Here is a 24,868-nt window from a genome sequence, read left to right on the forward strand (position 1 = left end):
AATAAGCTTGTATTGTTATGCTCGTTCCGGGGCCGCGATGCCCAATAATGGAGTACATTATCAGTAATAATGTACAGCGATGACGTCACAAAATTCACTGGAATTGGTAATGCTATAATATAATATGTGATATGGTTCAGTACATAGATCAAAATAGGAGTTTAACAAACTTAAATACCAACAATTTATCAACATACAGCATATTATGACCCTGTATGAATTACTGTTGTTACCTACTTGTAAATCGACACACTGTAATTGAGAAGAAATCCTGGCAATATGTCGCCATTTGAATTATACAAACAAACAAACAAACAAACAAACAAACAAACAAAAACAATTTTTTTTTTAATTTTCGTATGTAAGTTATTTTATCATATATTTTTTATCAATTTTGAAATTATGATTAACCAATATAAGATAGTGGTAAAGAAGGTTTTTTGAAACTTTATTTTACTTTTAATTCCATGCCTATCATTTTGATAAAGGCAACTTATAATTGTTGACATTAGAAAGTTATACGTTAAGTCTAGGCCTGTCTTTGTAAGGGAGTTTGATCATAATGTCATTCAAGTTTTTTAAAAATGTCATCGGTTTTTGCCAGTTGATCGCTTAGATGTCCCATTACGTTTGTAGCAGTAATTCGGAGACTATTCATTGAAATATTGGGCAAATACTATGAACACAAAATTTCAAAAAATATTGTTAACCAATGTTATGTATATTTTGATATTCATCATATTTGTAAACTTTGCATTAGAATATTTTATTTTTATACCTGAACCTTTATAAAATGTTAACTTCCCTTTTAGATATGATATTTAAACTTTTGTCGAATGTCGCAAGACTAGATCAAACTGGAATGTATGTGTTGTGTGCTATAGGTCGTTTTAAAAGTTGGGTATAATGAAGGAGGGAAACTATGATTATATGCATAGGATTATATACATAGTAGAAGGAAAAATCAAGTATACTGTCTAATCCAAAATTGTTATCTGGAGACATGAGTGTTATTTTTCTCAATCAAGGAGGAAGAAGAGAGAGAGAGAGAGAGAGAGAGAGAGAGAGAGAGAGAGAGAGAGAGAGAGAGAGAGAGAGAGAGAGAGAGAGAGAGAGAGAGAGAGAGCGAGCGATCGAGAGAGACAGACAGACAGACAGACAGACAGACAGACAGACAGACAGACAGACAGACAGAGAGCGACAGAGACAGCGGGACAGGGACAGACAGACAGACAGACAGACAGACAGACAGACAGACAGAGCGAGACAGACAGACAGACAGACAGACAGACAGACAGACAGACAGACAGACAGACAGACAGACAGACAGACAGACAGACAGACAGATAAAGAAAGAGAGAGAGTGTGACAAATAAAGAAACAGAGACAGACAGTGACAGATAGACAAACTGAGACCGGGACAGAGAGAGAGAGAGAGAGAGAGAGAGAGAGAGAGAGAGAGAGAGAGAGAGAGAGAGAGAGAGAGAGAGAGAGAGAGAGAGAGAGAGAGAGAGAGAGAGAGAGAGCGAGCGAGCGAGCGAGAGAGAGAGAGAGAGAGCCGATAACCTCGTGTCCACTTTCTCGTGATTTTATATTTCGCATATATATAAATTTTGTATTCGATATATTTAAGATTCACTTTAGTATTAACATGTACGTATATCTAGGGCACTCAACTTTACATTTTTGTTTATACTTGAGTTTATATTTGTATATGAGAGTTGTTGCTATATAACAAGTTAAAATTACAATGAATGAAAGTATTTGCAACCTACAACTCATTAACATATGTATCTCCTGATTTCTTGCTGTTTAAGTGAGGTGACTGGAATTTTGACATATTTAATATGTTTCGTTTTTCGTGTTTTTCTTACATTGATTTTTGATACATGATTATATTGTAAGAACTTTTTTTTAAAATTAGGAATGTATAATTCAGAATATTCAACATAACATTTATTGATTTATTTTTAATGTAAAAAAAATTGTTTTATCATTAAATCATTGTGAGTTAATTTGTTTTGCATTGACTATATTTGCGTGTGTTCCCTTTGGAATCATAATAATTATTTTACATAGTTAATTAAGGTAAGTCGATTATTGACCTTTATTTGCATATCCCAACGATTTTAGTCCCTGAGCAAGATTTGAATCATGGTCCTGCCCTCGTCAGCCCAGTTGTATAAATGGGGACCTGGTAGGATAGAGGTTGCAATGTGAATACTTTAATCCTATGTGCTTATAGAGTCTGCAATGGATTGTATGCTCCTAAGGGGGTTGATGAAGTGTAAAGGGCATTGTGCTGCTATAGATCCGTGCCGGGAATAATAATTGTAAAGTGATTTGCGCACAGAGTGGGAAAGTGAAACATAAGAACTAACGATATTCCTATCACTAATATTACTACGTTTACCCGTATAATATATGATTTGATGGTCATTTATTTCTATATCTTGTTCCCTGTCAGTGACCTTGATTGATTTGGAAATTAGTTAATGAGATGAAGATTAAATCATTGTGTTGGCGAATTCCTGAATTCAAATGCAAGAATTAAAATGGATTAACTGAAGTACAGAATACAATAATTATACCTCTGGTATATATAGAATTATTTTTATTTTTAAAATATTTTTTTTTTAAATTTAAATTCCTTCCAATCTAAGTTGCACAAGTCGTTTACTTAATGTCTAGAGTTCGTCGTCAAAACAAGTCAAACTATAGTGATCAGTTAATGTTTGAAAATGTGCTTTTCACTGGTTCCAAGAAATGGGTCACTCAACAAAATGGACGACCTTGCGCCTGCGCAGTCCTTCGATTGTTGCCAAAAAATATATATTTTGGATCATATCAGGATCTTTGTTAGATACAGGCATCAAACACAGGAAGAAAATGCTAAGAAATCTCTTTGGGTCTTCACCTGAGGCCTCTAGTCAGAGTCGTGTAGAGGAAAGAGTTGATGAAACGTTTAAAATGTACGTGCGTTATGTTCACGGAGGACAAAATCCGATACCAATAGAGTGCTTTGGAAAAGACACTGTCCACGAACTAGCGAGAAAATTGAAACTAAATGCGGAGAAGTTCCAGTTGAGAGCAGGCGACATTGATGAATCGGACTTGGATATTTTTCAGATAGAGGAGAACGGTAACAGAAAAAAGCTGCACCCAAGAGTAAAGCTTTCGACCGTATGCAACAGTGATATAGAGTTCGATGACGGAAGTAAGTAAAACTCCTAACCTACATCAGTCATGCATGCAATGATCTGACAGGCTTTTGGTCAAAATTATTTATGTTGCATTTAAAATCGAGATTTCGAAATGAATTGGTTTCTGGATAATCTGTTTGCAAGATACGACGCCAGATTACTGAGAAGAATAACACACCTGTCGAATTAGGTATAAGTCCTTGTATAGCGATAGGTCTTGACAGACTAAACCAATTTGATTATAAAAACCCTCCTTTTGTGAGATTCTCAAGATTCTGTTACTCGCGAATAAAGTAATTATTCCTCTATAAATTGAGGAAAATACATAATGTTTGCAATTTGTATTGGTTTCATGTAAGTTTCACTGGAACAATATGTATTTCAAGCTATGGTAAAGAATATACTGTGACATCATGAGGTCAACGAAAGGTGACCTGTTGAAACATGGCGCTACTCAGTTACGTGAAACGAGTATTGTGTATTGTAACCCACAGTCTCATATATGTTAAACTTCGGAGATTGTTGGGGGGGGGGGGGGGTAAGCGTCAGCAATAACAAGCGTCACAAAGTATATCTAGCTAGTCTTAAGACAGATAAATACTAATCACAACATTTAAAGTGAATTTGTTTATCTAATTGAATGGAAATATAAACACACACACATACGCACACATACATACATACATACATACATACATACATACATACATACATACATACATACATACATACATACATACACACACACACATGCATACATACATACATACATACATACATACATACATACATACATACATACATACATACATACATACATACATACATACATACATACATACATACATACATAACCTGGGATAGCAAGTATCAACGACCATCTCTTGTAACAGTTCGCTACTTGTGAGTTCACTATTTGTGATCCGTACTTTGTTTTATGTACAGGTTTCCAAATATTCGTTGGACATATAAATCACACTAGCATGTGTATGTTTACATGTCGAGAAATCAACACGGTTTATGACTTGACGGATAAATTAAAGGAACGAATTCACGACTTTGGTCTATCGGAGTCTGATATGGAACTTGTTTTAATGAATGAGGGAAGAATACAACTGTACAAAAAGTCTACACACTCTGGCGGTATCAATACCCCACTGACGATGCAAGATAAATTGAAAGATATGAAGAACATTGAATTGGTTTTTAATATTATTTCAAAGACTGTTGATATAGGTGGGTATTCAGTCATTTTGTTGGTCTTACATGGTCACAACGTCTTTACAATATTTATCTCATCTCATCTCATCTCATCTTATCTTACCTAACCTCACCTCGCTTCCCCTCACCTCACATTATTTCATCACATATATGTGATGTGATGTTATGCGATATTTTGTATATTGATTACAGCATCATACATGATATTACACCACAATCGAAGATACAACTACACTATATGCACTACTTCACATCACACCACACTACTCCACACCACACCACACCACACCACACCACACCACACTACACCACTCTGTATCATATAATATCAATATCGCATTTCACATGCCATTTATCTCATGACATCCTATCGCATACTGACATCAGTGAATGTCACATCAATGAATAATGTGGTGTATTAGTATTTCTATGTTATATGCATATTTTATCAACACATAACAATTTGTCAGAACCAGTTATTCTTGAGGCTTTATAAGTGTGCAGGTCAAATTGCAAGAACTTTTCTTACTAAGGACGCTTAGATTTACATTTATTAGACGAAATCTAAAATTGTTTTCTCGGTTTTAGCAAACGTGGAGAAGAAGTGTTGTGGACAAAACATTGCATTCTTTGGTGGTCCATCACATGGCAAATCATCAACGATCAATACCTTAGTGAAGGTGAGTATGAAATAAGACGGACAGTCTTACACCTATGCCAACTACCAACGGTGGTAATATCATCAATATGTTTGTTAGCTGTATACTAGGATGCTCCTATTTAATTAGATTGTACTAAGTTGTACAAAAATGCCCTTTCTAAACTTTAGATGTGACACTAAGGGTGCTGACAGTTATGCAATTGCTAACTCCCAAGCGATTGTGTCATTACACAAATAATAAGTTTATTCACCAATATAATAATAATAAAAAATAATCTTAAAAAAGATACACATACAGAATAAATGGCAAAAGGTTTTGCTGGTAATACAAGTTGCAGTTAAAGTCACAGTGACTGTGTGTGTATGTGTGTGTGTGTGTGTGTGTGTGTGTGTGTGTGTGTGTGTGTGTGTGTGTGTGTGTGTGCGTGTATGTGTGCGATCAGGACTGTTATAGTAGTCAGAACTGTCACATCCATTTGTTTGATAAATTTTACTACATGTATTCGCATAGTGTTATGTGTATGTGATTTCCTACTCCAGGTTTAGATTGCATTCTCCTGTCTGGAAACAGTAACAGGTAGTACAACTACCATATCTCTTATAGGCTGCATTTGTAGTTTAAGTAAGGTTTACATTATGACAGTTAGCAGTTATTTACGATCTGGGTCGTCACCTTTGACCCCATCGGATTATGCGCATTGAGAATATATGACCCGAATGTAAATTATGCTAGAATACTTTGAACACAGTTCTTTTATATGAAGAGTAGATCAGGGGTCATCATGTGCATTCTGTAGAAGCATGGAGGTAGAATGGTGACGTATGAGAACAAAGTGTCTTTGATAATATCCTTACTACACCTAATTGTGGGCACCACAAAGAAGACATTTCCAACCTATTTTGCTTTCTAATACTTTGTAAAATCTTGGTACAATATATTTGTGTCTGGATCTTTTGTAAACTAAGGCACATATATATGCAGGACATTGAACTGAGTCTCCTAAGCAATAACAGGTTTACATTGAATAAATCCCCTGACACCCGTTTCATTAACCTGTGCTGTTGATTCTAACAACACAAATCTCACTGATGTTGCGCCTCCTTCATGTTTAATAATGAATATTGGACAATTCTGATTGAATATACAGTTTCTGAAATTCCGAACATAGGTCAACTCATTCTTATTCTATGAAACAACAAAATTAATGTAGTAACAAAATCTTCGTAATTTAAAAACTCCAGTTTTGAACGAAAATTTTGATTGAACTTTCGGCAACTCTTTACGAACAACAAACACCAAACAAAGTAAACTCAAAATTGAAGGGTGTCATTCGGGTAAACCCGCGTATATTGAACGCCTTAACTTATATTTGCTGTTTTGCTCGCATGACTGACAGAAAGGCTGACTTCTTTCACAATTTACATTACAGTCAATGCAAGGCTTTCATCATCATCTCGCCCAAACATTTACTGGGGTTCACTCAGGTACACGGAATTATACACCCTACAGAATTGATGTTAACGAGAAGAGGTTCAGTCTGTGGGACGTGCCTGGCACGTCATTGGCCAGTCAACTTCGGCAGCACGCCACTGACTGTAGAATGATCATTAGCAGGATTTTGGATGGTAAATTACCAGCTCTAAATGGCATCGAGGGTCCGTTCAGAGCCATTGGCAGCGTGGCAGATAAAATCCATGCTATAGTCTGCGTTCAGAAGGGTAATGCTGACGTTGAGGGAATACATGCTTTGGTTATTGAGGAAGCAAGGAACAGAGGTGAATGAAATATAATAAAATGTGTCCGTCTTTGTCCGTTGTTCATTTTTCAACAGCATGAATGTTCACTCAAAACATTGCTTTCTGAATGGAAATCCAATGTGCTGAAATTTTATACAATGTGCAGAGATTTGTAGAACTTACTTAAAACCCAATAATGGTACAGAAACCTATAGTGATACTTTCTCAACTCCATAGCGAACACATACATATAATTTCTTATTGTCACTATAGTGCATTGCATTGTATTCTTCACCTACCAATCACGTCCTGTCAGAACTGTCACTCGTGTCCAAACATTGTTGTAACCATTTAGAAATATTTGGCAAAATATGAATCATTATTTTCTGGAACATTACGTCATGGCTACATTGCAAATATGGCATCTTAGTGTCCTAATAGCCTTCGATTTATATTGAGGTATATTTCATTTTCATTCCGAAATCTAGATCGAAGCATACCTGTGTTTGTGATCATATCTCATCATGATCTAATGGAACCAAAAGATGTCGAAGAGAAGGTGGCGGCCATGTCAAGTACATTTGGCATCGACAAAAGTGCAATTTTCACCATCTCTAACTTCGACCATTCTGCATCTAGTTACCATGACGACCCGCAGCGAGATCGATATGTCCTTGCAATGCTATGGCATATTCTGTCGGCTGCGTACACGTACAAGTCAAGAGGGCTGGTTAAAATCGGAGAAGGTCAGAGTTCAGATGATGTAGACGTAGTACATGAAGAACAGCCCCCTCAACCAGTCCCAGAAGTAAGGTCCAGGAATACTCGTGGACGTGAACCCGACCCATGTCTGGTATTGTAGAGACAGACACCCATCAAATCATTGTCATGACTTTGTTGAGATATAAATTGATTTGGATGAGATTTATTTTCTTTTTTTTTGATAAGTCCTGCATGGTCACAAGTATTTCCTCTACGTAAAATGTTTCGTAAAACCCTATATTTTTGTTGTGAATGCTTCACACAAGGAAGTCACTTTGTTCTATTTAATGCCAAATTTCATAATATGTCTATTAATTGAGGTAAAAATTGTCCTGTTTGATAGCAATTTTGATACATTAGTATCGTCGAATAATTATACATGATAAGTTTTATTTGATTATCGAACGATTTTATTATAGTCCGCTGCTGTCATGTAGTATTGTATTGTGTGTATGCATGTGTGTGTGTGTGGGGGGGGGGGGGGGCTGTACTTGTTCATATGTTGGACCGTTGCTTTTCCGATCGCCAAGAACTATACACCAGTGTGTATGTCAAACAAAAATTAGTATATTACACTGATTATTTGGCAAGCGTCGTTGATGGATATGTGTGGGTTAGTTATATAACAACTTGACGTTTCAGTAAACAGTTTCATGACGTTGGAACTTCAATAGTATAGTATGATACAAAACCACTAACGGACATAATATATTAGTTTGAGGTTTGATTGATATTCATATATTTGAATTATAAATGTTGTTGCCATCTTTTAATAATTTGAGGATGATGTGAACTTTTATCAATTATGATATTGAAAAGACTCGGATCTAGCATTATATATTTTCGATGAAAGAAGTATTAACCTCTTAGAGTACAATGTAATGTCATTTTATCAATTGAAGAATTAATTAAAATCCAATTTGATTTTTTCTGGCTGAGCTCTCTTTGTATAATATGCGTTTCTAGTTCCAGATGGTACCTGAGACCACTAACGTTTTTAACGGTCTGAGATTGTACAGACAGCTTACAGCTCTCTTCGGAATGGCAAATGCGGGCTACGTCCTTATTTGTCACTCCGAAGCGGGCTGTATGTATGTATGTATGTATGTATGTATGTATGTATGTATGTATGTGTATGTATCTCTGTGTGTGTGTGTGTGTGTGTGTGTGTGTGTGTGTGTGTGTGTGTGTGTGTGTGTGTGTGTGTGTGTGTGTGTGTGTGTGGTCGACACCGGACAGCTTTACATTAATTGCAATCAAAGTGTATATACTAATAATGCAACTGTCTAATGGAAGCTATCCTTCAAACTGGTAATCATCTCAATTAATGAACGTGTTGGCAAATGTGTTGTCCATTAACAATGAACCTATTCCATCAAACCTTCATACAGATGTACATACACTACCATGGATAAAGCCCTGTTTATATACCTATATTTACGTATTTTGCTGAAGTTAACTTTAAAATTGTGATAGGACTTGTATATAGTTTTCCACTAAACCACGGACGGCGTGGGTCTCGATCTTCCTTATAGGTCATTTGGGTGGCGCACTATAATAATAAGTTGGTGATAACTTAAGTTATTTGTTTTACTCAAAACATAAGTTGCTGAGAATAACGCAAATTATACTATGAATGTATTTTTTTTTTCAAACACTATAGACTGGTTGCCATTTCCCAACTTTCTATCGATGCATCACCCGGAACCTTGTCATTGTTGCCCGTACATGTTCCTGTATCTATTCCATCATCTTGAGTTTCCTGACTCTCTTTGACTGCTTCAGCCTCCTTGTACTTGAGTTCTTGGGATTTCTTTTTAGCGTCAACTTTAAGAGTGATCCAAGTAGCGGTGAAGAGGAGTAAGGAAAGGAACTTCATTCCAACGGTGAAGCCGATCACTTTCAAACGATAGTCCTTCAAGTCATATAGCCAACATGCTCCCGTTACTCCACACTCGTCCTCGCTCCATAGAATACACACCGAGTCGATTATAGCTCCCATGTACAGAGGCGTTGGAATCCAACCTGACAAGTGTTAAATACAATATACTATTCATAAACGTTACAGTAGATGTCTTTCCATTGGCCATTACATCTACACAGAATTCAAATCCACCAATGATGGTTATCCAATTTGCATGACGTAATCAAACTTAGACTACCATTGTGTAAAACAATGTAGGCGTAACATAAGTACACGTCAATTGTTGAATGTTTTAGTTGATTTGTTTTTTCAACACAAGATTTATTTATCGATGAAACAGTGTTTGAATGTACTAAAATAGAACTATTAATCATTTTACCTAATAACTGAGTTATCATCTGTCGAATTCCAAGAGCGAACGGTTTGTCGTCTTCATCAACAGACCTGTCAATACATCGGTAATAATTTAATGTCAGCAGCTTACAAACTTTAAGTTTAACAAGCTTAAGCATCGCATTTCAAAGGTATATCAAACAGTTGCTGTGGCTTTTATGGTTATGATAAGGCCTTCTAGCTTTTTCCCTTCATACACTCCATTGTCATAATTATTTAAGTCCAAGTTCGAGAGAGAGAGAGAGAGAGAGAGAGAGAGAGAGAGAGAGAGAGAGAGAGAGAGAGAGAGAGAGAGAGAGAGAGAGAGAGAGAGAGAGAGAGAGAGAGAGGGTGGAGCTTCTGAGATCAAAGCTATCAAATTCACCATGACTATATCATTACTAGCTTTAATTATTTATGCGAAAGATGGGCGAATAATGAAAAATAAGAATAACAGACATCAAATAAATGAACTCACCGAAGGGCAATTATGACGTCACACGTAAAAGGCACCCCACTTGAGAAACTATATATGAACGCGATGACGACGAAAAGTATCATTAAAGTATTACACTGTTCCCCACACATCCCAGACAAGGCTTCAGACCCATTTGTTGGCATAGCAACGTTACTGATGCAAGAACAGGAAGTAAAGTTCTGCGGGAAACAATAACAAGAATTACTACTTTGTTTTGTGTTTTAAGTTTGATCCATAGTGGGTGCTCGTGTGATCACGTGACATACATGACCTTACGTTTGGATAATACGAGCTAGAGCAGTTAAGCCCATAACAGAATAAGAAGTTTTTATTCAATTCTTGATCTCCATGGCTACTGTCAATTATGATCATATTGTTATTGTCATGTTTTCTTAATAATTTCACGTCCGTACCTGGAAATTAGTCTAACGTTGTCTACATCTATCTGTACTGAATGTGGGAAAGAAATTAGAACTTGAAGTACTTACCCTTTTATCTAACCATGACAGGAGTTGTAAAGTGACGAGTTATAGACAATGTTTCAAACGAATTTATCGTAAAATTTACATGAATTTTATCATTTCATGATCAAACTGTACCCGGTACTGGTGAATAATACATTTCGTTGCATAGCAAATGAAAAAATTAAAAATTCAATGGTTTCATTCGCTATACCAATGTAGTATGTGTGAAGTAAGAATTGTTATATACTTACTCCACTGTTGATAGATTCAGCACAACTTGCATGGCAGGGTGAGAAATAAGTGACGTCATCGACTCCACAAATCGGATCGTATGCTGCATTACTACACTGACAATCAGCATTACACGAATCTTCAAGGCTCCATTCTGAGCTCGTACTCCTTTATTTCACAGACGATAAAAAGACTTTGTGTAACAAACATTTGCTGAGTAAGAATATTCTATATTATTTTTGTTATATGATAATAATGAAAGTACTATCAATTCATGTCTATTTCTGTTTTTTGTTGACTCAGTAACACTAGTAAGTACCACACCAAGTTGGCATTATACAAAGCACCTTCCACAATGGATGCCGAGAGCATTGCTATAAACTCACTACCCCATAGCACAGACCCATATCGACAAAACACCCAATTAAATTTCATCAAGATCGATCAACTCCTTTTTGAGCATCCAATCCATTGAATTAACCTTTAAAGTGGCCATATGGATGAGAATTTGGTATTTATTTTGGATTTTTATTTGATAAAACAGCCTCACTATGCTTTTCTACTTGAAAAAATAATGTGAAATAACATATACCAAGTCCATGTTCACATCTCAATAAACGGCAAAACATTAAACAATGTGTGAAATGTTTGTTATTGTACGTACAATAACAAACTTTTTACACTTTGGGCATCTTTTTGTAATGTATTGGGTTATGAACATGGACTTGGTATATGTTCTTTTGCATTATTTTTTCAAGTAGAAAAACATGGTGAAGCTGTTTTATCAAATAAAAATCCAAAATAAATAACAAATTCTCATCCATATGGCCACTTTAAAAGCGTTTAGGATTAAAACATTCCCATAAAAACACATGTCCTATCAGGTACCCAATTATATAACCGTGTTTACTATATAAAAGTACCAACAGTATTACAATTGTTACAGTAATTACAGTAATTCCTTTGTTATTTTTATTTCGTTTGGAGAATATTACTCAGTTTATTCTATTTTTTGCTACATACATAATCATAATTAGTATTGTATTTAGTGTACTGAACAGTGTAGTAGACATGCTAGGGCAATATAGTGCCTGGCTATTGAATAAAGAACACGCCGAATCGAAAGATGATATATAGTGTATGGCAGTGTAATACGATACATAGTTAAACGTACCCTGGGTATGGTTCTGTGACACCAGCAAAACGCTCAGGTTCACATCCAAGGAAGAACAATGTGATTGGTAGAATGAACGTGATAACTCCAGAAATTACCATTATCTTTCCATGATTAACGAGACTCGGTTTCATTCTACGTAAGTAGACTCCACCAACCAATACACCAATAGTAGAGGCAGCTACCATACATATACCTGTATGTAAATGGGACACACAAAAATCCATCAATTACACATATTGTGGGGACAGAAAGTTAAACAGTCCTGTTGCTGAACCGTCGACACGACAAGTAACTTGGTTGTGTATCAACGAACATCGTTCTAAATCTTTTAAATCCAAAAGTCCACCAATATGTTTTTGCACAATTTAAGTGCTCGATGTATTGCAACTGACGAACGCACAATAACATGCAATAACTGCAATGCCAGGCTACAAAAACTCACCTGTGAGGTTTGCAGCTAATGTAGTCGTTACTCTGAACTGTTCCTCCATGTACTTTGTCAAGAAGGTCGTTGTACCACTGACGACGGCAGCTTCGATGGCGTGGCCAATAGATACAGTCATAAACGTTACATTTATAAGCAGTCGACGGGTAGCACTTGGAAATTCTAGAAAACATTCAGTAGGAACTGTCTTTGTTACATGTTGTATTCTTTTCAGACTGAACACTTAAATTGAATATGAGGGTTGAAATAGAAATTTAATGCACCTGCGCATGCTCATCACTGCGACATAGCCAATTGCTTATATATATACATTTTTTACTCGTCTTTTTAGTAGTGTATGTATTTAATTTTTTCTTACGCTCCTAACAATCTTAGTGAGCCCCTGATACAAAAGGGATGCAAAAAATAAATTATATATATAATAAATTATAAATTATATATATAATATATATATATATATATATATATATATATATATATATATATATATATATATATATATATATATATATATATATATGAGTTGTCTGATGATCGCACTGTGCGTGAAACTCCGAGTAACAACCAAGAAAGAGTTCCAGAACTACCAAAACTATTGCGCTCTGCCACTGCGGTATAGAGCACTGTCTTAGCAGATTGATACTAACCGAGTTATATATATATATATATATATATATATATATATATATATATATATATATATATATATATATATATATATATATATATATATATATATATATATATATATATATATATAGGCAAAGATAATTGAGATATCTCTCATTGTGGTAAATACTACGCATAGCAAAAAACACAAACAAATCACACACACACACACACACACACACAAAACCACAAAGTCCACAATTAATGTTGTCATGACATAATATGCTATATTATCATGACATTATATGCAACTGGGTTATTTATTCGTAACTCACGATTTTAGGCCATTTCTTTCTCCCACCATGCTTTACCTTTAATTCTATCCAGTATGGCAGTCCCAGCATCCTCTTGTGTCTTCTTTTCAGTGTCCTTGTCCACGGTAGATTCTTTCCGAAACTTCTTGGGGAGCAAAAAGAATGGTATAGCCGATAGCAAAACGAATATTCCATCTACGAGATAACCCATCCACCACGCACCAACCCATCGCGGGTCGTCGGGAGTGATCGGAACTTCGTCCGAACTCATTTTATCGATGTCGACATAGTAACTTAAGAATAGGGATGAGAATGGGAAACCAATGACAAGTCCGAATGGATACATTGCATAGAGGATACCTGTAAGAGCAAGAGGTGAGAGGTGAGAGGTGAGAGGTGAGATCTCGAGAATTGCATCATGGGTTTAAAGTTACTTTTTCCCGTAGAATTTGGGAATCGGAATCAATTTTTTTATAGGCTGTTCATATTTCTCAGTGCATGCTATTTTTAGACACATTACAATTTTGTTCAACCCTTCGTCTTTTAAAAAGTACCACATATATTATTTTGGTGTCTCTATTTTCAAGATATATGATAGTTTTTTTTAAACATTAATAACGATGTGAATACAAATAGTCATCTAGAAAAGTTTGTGTCCGATTTTTTCCACCTCCAGCATTGTCTGAGAATCGATCTACTGTAGCAGTTAAAGTGGCCATATGGATGAGAATTTATTTTGGATTTTTATTTGATAAAACAGCTTCACCATGTTTTTCTACTTGAAAAAAAATAATGCAAAAGAACATATACCAAGTCCATGTTCATAACTCAATACATTGCAAAAAGATGCACACAGTGTAAGAAGTTTGTTATTGTACGTACAATAACAAACATTTTACACATTGTTTAATGTTTTGCCGTTTATTGAGATGTGAACATGGACTTGGTATATGTTATTTCACATTATTTTTTAAAGTAGAAAAGCATAGTGAGGCTGTTTTATCAAATAAAAAGCCAAAATAAATACCAAATTCTCATCCATATGGCCACTTTAAATAATCATTAAAAAGTAGATTATAAACCGGCACCTTTCTGGTAGTTTAGATTATACTAAGGTGATTTTAGACTGAGGTAAATTAAAATTATAATTATAATTCCACAAACCAAAATAGAGTGGGGCTTTCTTCTTGGGTAGACCATCATCAATGTACGCCGTGCCTAAAGTGAGAATGGGTGAGAAACCAGCACCAATGATAGAATCACCGACAAGCAAGAGAACAGTAGCACTGAGTTTATAGTCGCTTTCTTGTTCCTCAGACGCTTTACAAGAACTTGCTGACGAGTTGTCTCCAACGATGCAAAGACCGAAGGGGTTTGACACATTCTGAGTCGTCGTATCGATCTGCCCATAGTCGTAGGCATCGAACATAAAATGCACACAGGCAACGAGTAGAGTTCCAAACGCGGCAAATACGATTCCGAATCCGATCCAGCGTGGTCGGTGACTGTTTGGCCCTCCTCCGAGGTAAGTGACAATTACTACGACTATCATAGTCGTTGTTTCAAACAGGGCGGCGTTCAGGCCGATAATCCAACTTGGTAGGCCGTACCGTCGTTGAATACTCGACAGTCCAGTCACAAATATTCCCCATCCAAAGGTGTACAGGAACGCTGCAACGTTTATAGCAATGAAGGCAACGTTAATGTTAGCAAAACACTGCAAACATTCGGGTTTGAATTTCCCTAAACCACACTTCATGTCATCGTCATCTTCCATCACGGTGCTGGTGACTGATTTCTTCGCTGTACCCTTAACATCTTTTGTGATGGCATTGGCGATGTTGCCTGCATTGTCCGTCTTGCTTGTTTCCATCGACATTTTCCCTGCGAAAAAATGGAATTATTATATAAAATGACAGAGTCATACGTCAAAATGTAAGTTCTGTAATGATGTACCATAGTTACAGTACAGTCTGAAGAACTTTTTCAGATGCAGAGAATTTAAATGTCCATGTAATCATTGTAAATTTTACATGTAATACTTTCGTTTTAGTATAGGTCAACATATGGTATTAGTGATAATCAACTGAAGGACTGGCCCATTTTGCCGTAAATGAAAACATCGTAAAAGCAGTCAACAAACTTTAAGTTACTATTTTAGGACTGTGGCGACATTCGTAATCAAGGTGCTTAGAACAGAATAGTAGTCGTGGTAACAAAGATTGGCGATGACGTTGCATTCATTTGAAAACAGGGTTGTGACAGCAATAACTAGTCGGCAGTTCTACAGGTACATCCAATAGCGGCAACGTTCTTCAATCGTCTACCCCAATGGTGTGTGAGAATTAGTACATCTAACGACATTACCCAAATAGAGTTTGACTGAGTGTTATTACATTCGGATAAATTCTGTGCTGAAAACGAAAATTATCTTATGCTTCACAAAATTTGAATATATACATATTGTACAGACTTAGATTTAGCAAGTCGATTGTTCGTTAAGTTGTGAAGCTGAATGAAACTAAACTGGGAGAGACAATGCGCAATAGAACTTAGAATTTCAAAATGTGATTGCAATTATTGCGTCTTCACTCTTCAACCGATCACGTGGATGGGTAAACACATTGAAAAAGAGGCCCTTATTTTATGTCATACTCTGGAGGAGTGACTTCAAAATTTTCTAAAGTGCTTTCATAACAATGGAAGTTATACATGTAAGAGCGATAAGATGAAAATCATTCTATTGCTTGGGATTATCTTTCTACGATTAGATATGGCCATCACGTACGTAAGTTTTAGTTTACATAAATTGGTTGTCAGAGTTAAATGCACGGTTGCCGTTATACGTGAATGTAAATAAGTTAAAGATTACGTTTCAGAAAGACTTTGACGTCACCATAGACTTTGGAGAGACTATAATCAATATCTGGTGTGGCTACTTTGGCCAGGTAAAGCACCTTATAGGGAGTGACCTTTTAAAAATTCGGGTCAAGTAACATATTGAGAGTTGTCATCTGTTTGAAAACAAACTTAGAGAACAATCTTCAAATTGTCTTGTATCTTCAAATTGTCTTGTAAATTGGCTTGATAAATCGAGTTCCAATTACGAAACTCCGTTTCTTTTAAACATCTTTCTCAATTGTGAAGCTGAGAACTAAGTTTAAGATAGATTTTAAATCCTTTATTACCATTTTTTTAAGGAAAATTGAAACAGCCGGGTAAGACTGTGTCCACAAAATAAACACACGCCCCGTAGGAATGGACAACTATAACTCGTTTGTCTTGACTCCGTGTCTCAGAGTGGTAAACCAATCGATCTTGACCGAGTTTCTGATCACCAAACTTAATCGTCTTGTAAAAAAAAACTTTATTTTGTTAATGATAAACAATATACAAAATGTAACAAGATACAGTCTGAGAGCAGACACTGTGTAAGAGATGTTTGTACATTGTATGTTATCTTTTGTATAGTGTCTATCTGCCATGGAACCTCAGACCAAGATAGAGAACTATAGTGGTCTCAGGCTGAGATGAAACTTTGTGAACAGTCTCACTGACCTTGATCATGGACCCTCCACAGGGTCTATGCCTTGATATACGTCGTTTAATACATGTGCAAGCTAAGACGAAATCTCGTTTAATCCTAGCATTTAATCAAATCTCCAATCTAACGATCATCTTGTACCGCATTACTACTTGATTGCTTGTGTATCACCTGGGCTTGTGTATGCACAATGAAGGAATTTCTAGCTCGTAAAGTGCTAGTTCGTGGGTCCCCAGTTCGTGATCTTGGACGGCTACAAATTGCAATGCACAATGAAGGAACTTTGCTTAACACTATAAAATGGGAATATATTACTGTAATTATGTTCAAGGGTAGGTAGAAAATCTTAGCTACGAACCCATTATACCTAGTCGAGTCTCATCAGCGTTACATTGCCAAATCTCTTTAGTTGCGACTGAAGGGTCCATTTTCAGAGGGGTGACACTAAAACGACAACCCGAATGACAGAAAACGAATAACAGCATTTAGAGTGTGTAAACAGTGGAATGGCATCCTTTTCTGCATGCAGTTAGTTGAACGACACCATCTGCACTGTAAAACAAGTGGAATGACAGCCGCCACTCTATAGCATAAGTGGAATGACAGCATTTTCAATGCTTTGAAACTGGAATGACAACATTTCCAGTATGTAAACAGTGGAATGACAACCTTTTCTGCAATCAGTTAGTTCAATGACACCCTCTGCACTGTAAAGGTAGTGGAATGACAGCCGCCACTCTATAGCATAAGTGGAATGACAGCATTTTCAATGCTTTGAAACTGGAATGACAGCATTTCCAGTATGTAAACAGTGGAATGACAACCTTTTCTGCAATCAGTTAGTTCAATGACACCCTCTGCACTGTAAAAGTAGTGGAATGACAGCCGCCACTCTATAAAATAAGTGGAATGACAGCATTTTCAATGCTTTGCAGTTTTACAGTGCAGAGGGTGTCATTCAGCTAACTGAATGTAGAAAGGGGTGTCATTCCACTGTTTACATACTTGAAATGCTGTCATTCCAGTTCCAAAGCATTGAAAATGCTGTCATTCCACTTAATTTAGAGAGTGGCGGCTGTCATTCCACTGGATTTACAGTGCAGAGAGTGTCATTCAACTAAATAATTGTAGAAAAGGATGTCATTCCACTGTTTACCCATTGTAAATGCTGTCATTCCAATTCCAAAGCATTGAAAATGCTGTCATTCCACTTAATTTCTAGAGTGATGACTGTCATTTCACTGGTTGTACAGTGCAGAGGGTGTCATTCAACTAACCAATTGCAGAAAGGGTGTCATTCCACTGTTTACCCATTGTAAATGCTGTCATTCCAGTTCCAAAGCATTGAAAATGCTGTCATTCCACTTATTTTATAGAGTGGTGGCTGTCATTCCACTCGTTTTACAGTACAGAGGGTGTCATTCAACTAACTGAATGTAGAAAAGGGTGTCATTCCACTGTTTACATACAGGAAATGCTGTCATTCCAGTTCCAAAGCATTGAAAATGCTGTCACTCCACTTAATTTATAGAGTGGCGGCTGTCATTCCACTCGTTTTATAGTGCAGAGGGTGTCCTTCAACTAACTGGGTGTACTAGTAGAAAAGGGTGTCATTCCACTGTTTACATACAGGAACTTCAAATGCCGTCATTCGGGTTGTCATTCGTTTTAGGGTCACCCTTTTAAAATTTCAGAGGCCGTAAATCTTTTCGTTTCAACATGGCGACTGCCAATCCCGTGTAGCGGAGCCCTAGACGGGTAATAATTTTACGTGATTTCTACATTTCGCTTCAATTTTACGTTTTTTACATAGCTTGCGTTGTGGGAGGAATGAGTTTGAGAACCTGGACAGCTACTGAGTTTAGGAATAACCTCAACAATTCCAAGCCAGGCTGCCAGGTATGATCTACAGGTTTGGTGCTCGCCGTGTTGAAATGGAAAATTATGCTATAGAATAGACCCTAGCCTCTGAAAGTGTATCCTGGAGTTGAAGTTACGAGTTTTAGAAACATCACTAGTGTTTCTGAAATGACAATAGCTAGATTTGAGTCATAGCTAAGATTTCTTATCTACTACTGAAGTTTGTATCCGCCATTTAACTACTTTAACACTGCCTGTGCATGTGCTGTTGTGTCTGCACGCAAGTGCTGTTGTGTCTGTACGATTGTGTTGTTTTTGACCTAAACAATGCCCCATAATAGTTGCGACGAACACTTAACCATATTGAGATACGTTGTGCAGAGTAGTAAACTTTAACCAGCGGCTTCCGATGTACAATCTACTTTTCACAAAATGTTAACTACTGAGAGAAACCATGATATAATATAGAACATACTGGTCAAAGAAATGTGTTTCTACTTGAATACTCCTAATATAACAATTCATCATTGGGTGCTCAAGCAGTTTGCTTATTTCAAAATCTTCACAATTTCTCACGACATGTCCATCAACTCACCTTGTTTCGTTGGTACTCAGACTTTTATTAATTGTACTGGTTTGGGGTGTAGGCCAATCTAGTAGACATCAACCATAGTATGTACAACCATAGACAGTGGAGGGGAGGGTACAACTGTGGGTAGTAGGGTACTACTACACCCTATATCAATAAAGTAACCAGACTTGTACTGCAATGGTCAACAAGGCAAAGGGTGAACTGAGGTCAAAAAACATGAGGGAGCCTTCAGTAATTACAAGGGGTTGGGTTCACTTGTTACAAATTAGTTCTCGGGAGGGACATATTTTAGAAAATGGAATTAAGGGAGGGTTACATTTTACTGAATTACAAAAAACAACAACAATGACAATAACAGCACACACATACATACATACATACATACATACATACACACGAGCGCGCACACACACACACACACACACACACACACACACACACACAGTTTCTCCGGCCTAGGGTAGGGGTTGATGGATTTTCTCATTGGGCCAACAAAAGTATTATCTCTCTCTGTAAATCCCAAAACAGGTTGACCCCGCCCCATCACTTATTTCTTAAACATAATGACCCCCCCCCCCCATATCACATTTGCATTCTAGGTATATTTCATGGTGACTCAGAGAGTGCTCAGAGCGGACTGTTTGACTGTCTTATCAAATACTTTACAAGACAACATCTCTATATACGTTAACGTTACGACTAATATTTAAATAGGGTTGAAATATTTTTGAGGGTATAAAAGGTAGGTGGAAGAGCTTGAGACGGGGATATGTCCACCCGTCATTGAGGGTGCTTTGAGGGTACTTTTGCATCAGAAGTTGTCGGAGGGTGTGTACATGTCACATGAGTGAAACACCAAGCCAACATCATTTAGCTGTAAGACTTGGAGACAGGAAAAATACCACATTTCAGACACGGCCGTGCAATTGTAGAAATGAATTGGTCTTCCATCACAAACCAAAACACAGTGACCTCCATTCAAATTTTTAAAAATGGGTGACCCCCCCCCCCATCCCCGGCCTACCGAACGCAACAGTATTTGTTCTATCTACTCAGTGACTATGGCATGACCAATTCAACCGCCAGTACCCGAATACATAATTAAATATGCTCGCGAAGTGAGCAACTAGACTAGAAGACCCTAACCATGAGTTTGCTTTTAAAGTTAAACTGGGGAAAAAAAGAATTGTTTCTGGTCAGCGCGCGCATTACCTAAATACCCTCGCGTCGGTCTGGTTTCCATGTTTGTCCAACCCCCCTGCTTCACTGAAGATAACTGAAGAGCCAATCATGAACAAGCAAATGACATCTGTCCCACATACACACTTGCTCTAAAGTACTAATAAATAAAAAGAACAGTAACTGCCATAAATAGTACATTGAGTGACAGGTTTGTTGAGAATAAAAACAAGCGGGTCATTGCACCACTTGAGATAATATGTCCTGACTAGAAACAATTATTTTTTTCTTTTTTGCCAAATCATTCGTATATGTATATAATAATTCTGTTTGGTGGAAACGTATATTACTTTGTATGTAGAATTTTGAGTATGACTGCAATATGTGTTGGCGTTAAAAGTCATTGAGTGTATGTAAATCATGATTAGCTACAGGGAAAGTTCGTGCGTTATATAATTTTGTGTCGTGATGTTCATCCATGGCCATGATACCTGTTTGTATAATTACCACAGACCGTACGAAAGAAATATCTGTTGATATACTAATAACAAAGGGGTATACTTTCAAAGATGCGTGTTATTGTTCTAGGCTTTGAAAGAGATACAATATGTAAGTTCATTTGTGGAGTTCTTTGCCTTCTGATGAATTCACGAATCAAAACAAAGAACAAAACATTAGTATGTGTGGACAGTGGAGATGTCGCCCATTCAAAAATTGCAAACAATTCAAGTTGGTGCACACACAATAGCAATGAAACAGCGCCACCAAACACTCACCTTGGCATACAATAGTTTGTTTTTCGCCAATGGCCATATACTATACATTCCGATTTGTGTGAACGTCATCGAAAGCACCGGCGGCCAGGCTGGTATAATGTTTAATTGCGAACCAATTTGACATACGGGATCTTTCACTCAGTGTTGATCACTTAAATCACAATAGGCATTCCAAGGGTCTTTGGAAATGACGCACTAATTTACCTATTGTGTAATCTCGAAACAAGGGAATTTAAAATCCAAGGATTGACATAAATGCATAGGTCTTCAGGTTCTCGTTGCATTTGCTCTGGACACTGACAGAAGTCGAGATATTCAGATGATACAAGATTTTACAGTTAAGGTAAAGATCACCCCTTGTTCATAATTTATTTGCATTTTAAACAATTATATGAAATATGGACCAACGGATCTGTTCTGGGGCCGTTTCAGTTCATCGCCAAACCATAAAAGACAGTGTTACTTCCAACAGGTGTGAAGATTCACCCACCCGCCTACGACAACCCTGTAGGACCACAGTGACATGGGGGTTTGAGAAGCAAAGATTTCCAATTACATGTTTTATCATATCCCCGGTCATCGTTTTGTGGCGGCGGTGGTGCACGGTGGTAGTGGTAGTAGTATGTGGTGTGGGTGGGGTAGCATACATGTATATTGGCTTTTGAACACGCGCAATGTCTTGAACGCCACAGAGTAATTGTAACCGTATGTTATAACGTCATCGTAAAACGCCGTAAATATGTGTATGAATATCTCACGATCGACTAACTTGCGGAAGATACAACCATTGCAGGAGTTTATATGAAACGCCTGTGATCAGAACATCGTTTTATCAGTGGTGGACAATGAAAACTGTCTTTGAGGGTGCCGACAAACGCTGATACAAAAATCAACACCGGGTCCCTCTGATGTAGCAGGTTCACGCATAGACAGTACGCATAGACATTTTCTCCGCTACCCTTGAAAAACTACCAACACACTCCAGTTGTTTGGTCACATACACCGACTTCCAATTCTGTAACTATTTGTTGACGATCGATATTCTTCATTTAGGCTTTTTCCATATTGAAATAGACTACCGCTACTTGAAGGTTTCATCATTACCGTATTACAGAAAAGTCGGCTGATTGCATATTTAATATGACCTACATGTAGGTGTCAGATCACAGATTGGTTTGAAGGTACATACATGATAAAGTGTGGAGTAACAGTGAGAAAATCATATTTGATGTCCGTCTAGCCTTGGTTCAATATTAAAGTCACTCTATATTGTAAATTATCATCAAAATTGTATTAATATAATTGTAAAAAGCTAAATATTAACACATTAATTAATAAATTGGTAGTCGGCTCGTTCATTACATAGACCTCCTTACATAAAATGATATGGTCAAACGAAAAGTTTTAGCACCCATTTCGGTGATGAACAATTATCCTGGTTAGGCTGTTAGTCCTGCTTCCATACGGAGTAAGTCGGCCCTTCCTTCTCCGTCACGGTGTTGAATGAAACGCGTGCACCGTCTGCAAGCAGGGCTAGTATCCTGTCAGAACCAACAGTCGACAGACGACGGTTGCCTTTCTATTAGAGTGGCATTGATCCGGTTCTCCTGAAAAACTCAGATGACTTCTGCCGTTTAGATTTCAAAATCTGTTCAAGAGATTTCGAAAAGGACCGTACACAAGCGGAGTTGCGAAAAAAAACACTTCACGATCACATCTGTTGTAATTATTCCCGAATTATTCATTGCAGACTTGAATGTCGTGTATATGTTTTTGTTGTATTGTCATGTGTGATGGCGATTTTTCGCCCAAAACTCAATATATAATCTAAACACTGAAATTTTATTTTAGGACCAGACAGACTATTACGTTGTATTATATAAGCTTACACTAACTTTCAGAATCACAGACACAGACAAACTGATAAAAGAGTCGCGTGAACCACAGAAAGGTACATGTATGTGCATGAACCTACATCAGAGGGGCCTGGTGTTGTTTTTGTATCAACGGTTTGTCAGTTTCAAGGGATAGTGATAAGAAGTAGACTTATTTCGGCACCTTCAAGGCCAGCTTTCATTGTCCACCACTCACGTTCTGATCAGTTACCAATATATTCCAGTACGTGTTTCCCAGGAATGCTTCTGTTTCAATCTTTCTTTATGAAGTGAAAAATATTCGATTTAAATTTCTTACTAAGTCTGTTAACTAAAAGACGCCATTTCTAGACATAGCTGGAACTACGTTTGTGAGAGAAATGGTCATAGATACTAGAATATTGAACATTTCATTAATGACTTCTTTACAATCAAATAAATATGCATAACAATGTAAAATATAATAATATGATAATAATAGTTAATAAACCACTCTCTCCAACGTCTATGGTATGCATAAATTAGGTGTTGTCTGGGTCAACCCATCAATGGCCACCATCTGTCTTTGATAAACCAATCACTGGCCTCTATCTGTCTCTGGTCAACCAACCCATTCGTTCGTTCGTTCGTTCGTTCGCTCGTCCGTCCGTCCGTCCATCCATCTATCCATCAATCCATCCATCCATCCATCCACCCATCCACCCATCCATCCACCCATCCATCCATCCATCCATCCATCCATCCATCCATCTATCTATCTATCTATCTATCTATCTTTCTTTCTATCTATCTATCTATCTATCTATCTATCTATCTATCTATCTATCTATCTATCTATCTATCTATCTATCTATCTATCTATTTGTCTAGCCATTCTTTCATTACTTTAGCAACAGCAAAGAACAATATAAAGAGCACTGGTGTACTAAACTCGCGTTTTCATCTTATTTACAATATTCATTGTTAAACGTGTCTTTTCTCCACAGTAAAATGGAAACCAACCAAAAAGAGAAAGAACGTGCATCTGAAGATGACGTGAATGCTAACCCTCTTCTGCAACATGATGCTGATGATGCTACCGTTACGGTATCATCACATTCGACAGTGCAAAACGTTGACTATACTTGTGGCATTGGGTCTTGGCGTCCTAAAGGCTTACAGTTATTTACAAATTTCAATGCTGCGTTTTGCGTTGTACTGTTTGCAATGACATGTACGACACTGAATTTCGCAGCATTCTCAACTGCAACAGCTAGTTGGGAGCGACGGTATGGCTTTTCGACCACATTCATAGGTTTAACCTTCACCTTTCTCGATGTCGCTTCAATCATTGCCCTACCAATTTTGACGTACTTCGGTGGTCAGCCTGACAGTCACCGTCCTCGTTGGATGGCCAGTGGAATGTTGTGTGCAACTGTCGGACTTTTCATAATTGGGTCTGTTCA

The 24,868-nt window shown here is 37.1% G+C and overlaps 3 protein-coding genes across 3 annotated transcripts in view; 2 read left to right on the forward strand and 1 right to left on the reverse strand.

Annotated features, from left to right (window-relative positions):
- Positions 1 to 2,859: 2,859 nt before the first annotated feature.
- LOC144444597 (uncharacterized) lies at positions 2,860 to 8,011 on the forward strand. Its single transcript, XM_078134083.1, has 5 exons — positions 2,860 to 3,217; positions 4,149 to 4,439; positions 5,013 to 5,104; positions 6,516 to 6,861; positions 7,311 to 8,011. Exons 1-5 carry the CDS (start codon positions 2,890 to 2,892, stop codon positions 7,682 to 7,684), a joined length of 1,431 nt encoding a protein of 476 aa, XP_077990209.1. The 5' UTR covers positions 2,860 to 2,889; the 3' UTR covers positions 7,685 to 8,011.
- A 1,230-nt stretch (positions 8,012 to 9,241) lies between these two features.
- LOC144444982 (solute carrier organic anion transporter family member 5A1-like) lies at positions 9,242 to 15,357 on the reverse strand (the record flags this gene model as incomplete). Its single annotated transcript, XM_078134532.1, has 8 exons — positions 9,242 to 9,609; positions 9,888 to 9,952; positions 10,359 to 10,537; positions 11,074 to 11,221; positions 12,228 to 12,423; positions 12,673 to 12,837; positions 13,656 to 13,958; positions 14,763 to 15,357. Coding segments are annotated over 8 exons (2,019 nt in total), but the record flags the coding sequence as incomplete, so codon positions are not given.
- A 9,056-nt stretch (positions 15,358 to 24,413) lies between these two features.
- LOC144444983 (solute carrier organic anion transporter family member 2A1-like) overlaps positions 24,414 to 24,868 on the forward strand; it is a 6,487-nt gene continuing 6,032 nt past the window's right edge. Inside the window, exon 1 of the mRNA XM_078134533.1 lies at positions 24,414 to 24,868. This exon is cut by the window's right edge and continues 308 nt beyond it. Within this exon, the coding sequence (XP_077990659.1) occupies positions 24,414 to 24,868 (455 nt within the window).

This window comes from Glandiceps talaboti, chromosome 13 (genome assembly GCF_964340395.1).
Source record: "Glandiceps talaboti chromosome 13, keGlaTala1.1, whole genome shotgun sequence".
NCBI lineage: Eukaryota > Metazoa > Hemichordata > Enteropneusta > Spengelidae > Glandiceps > Glandiceps talaboti.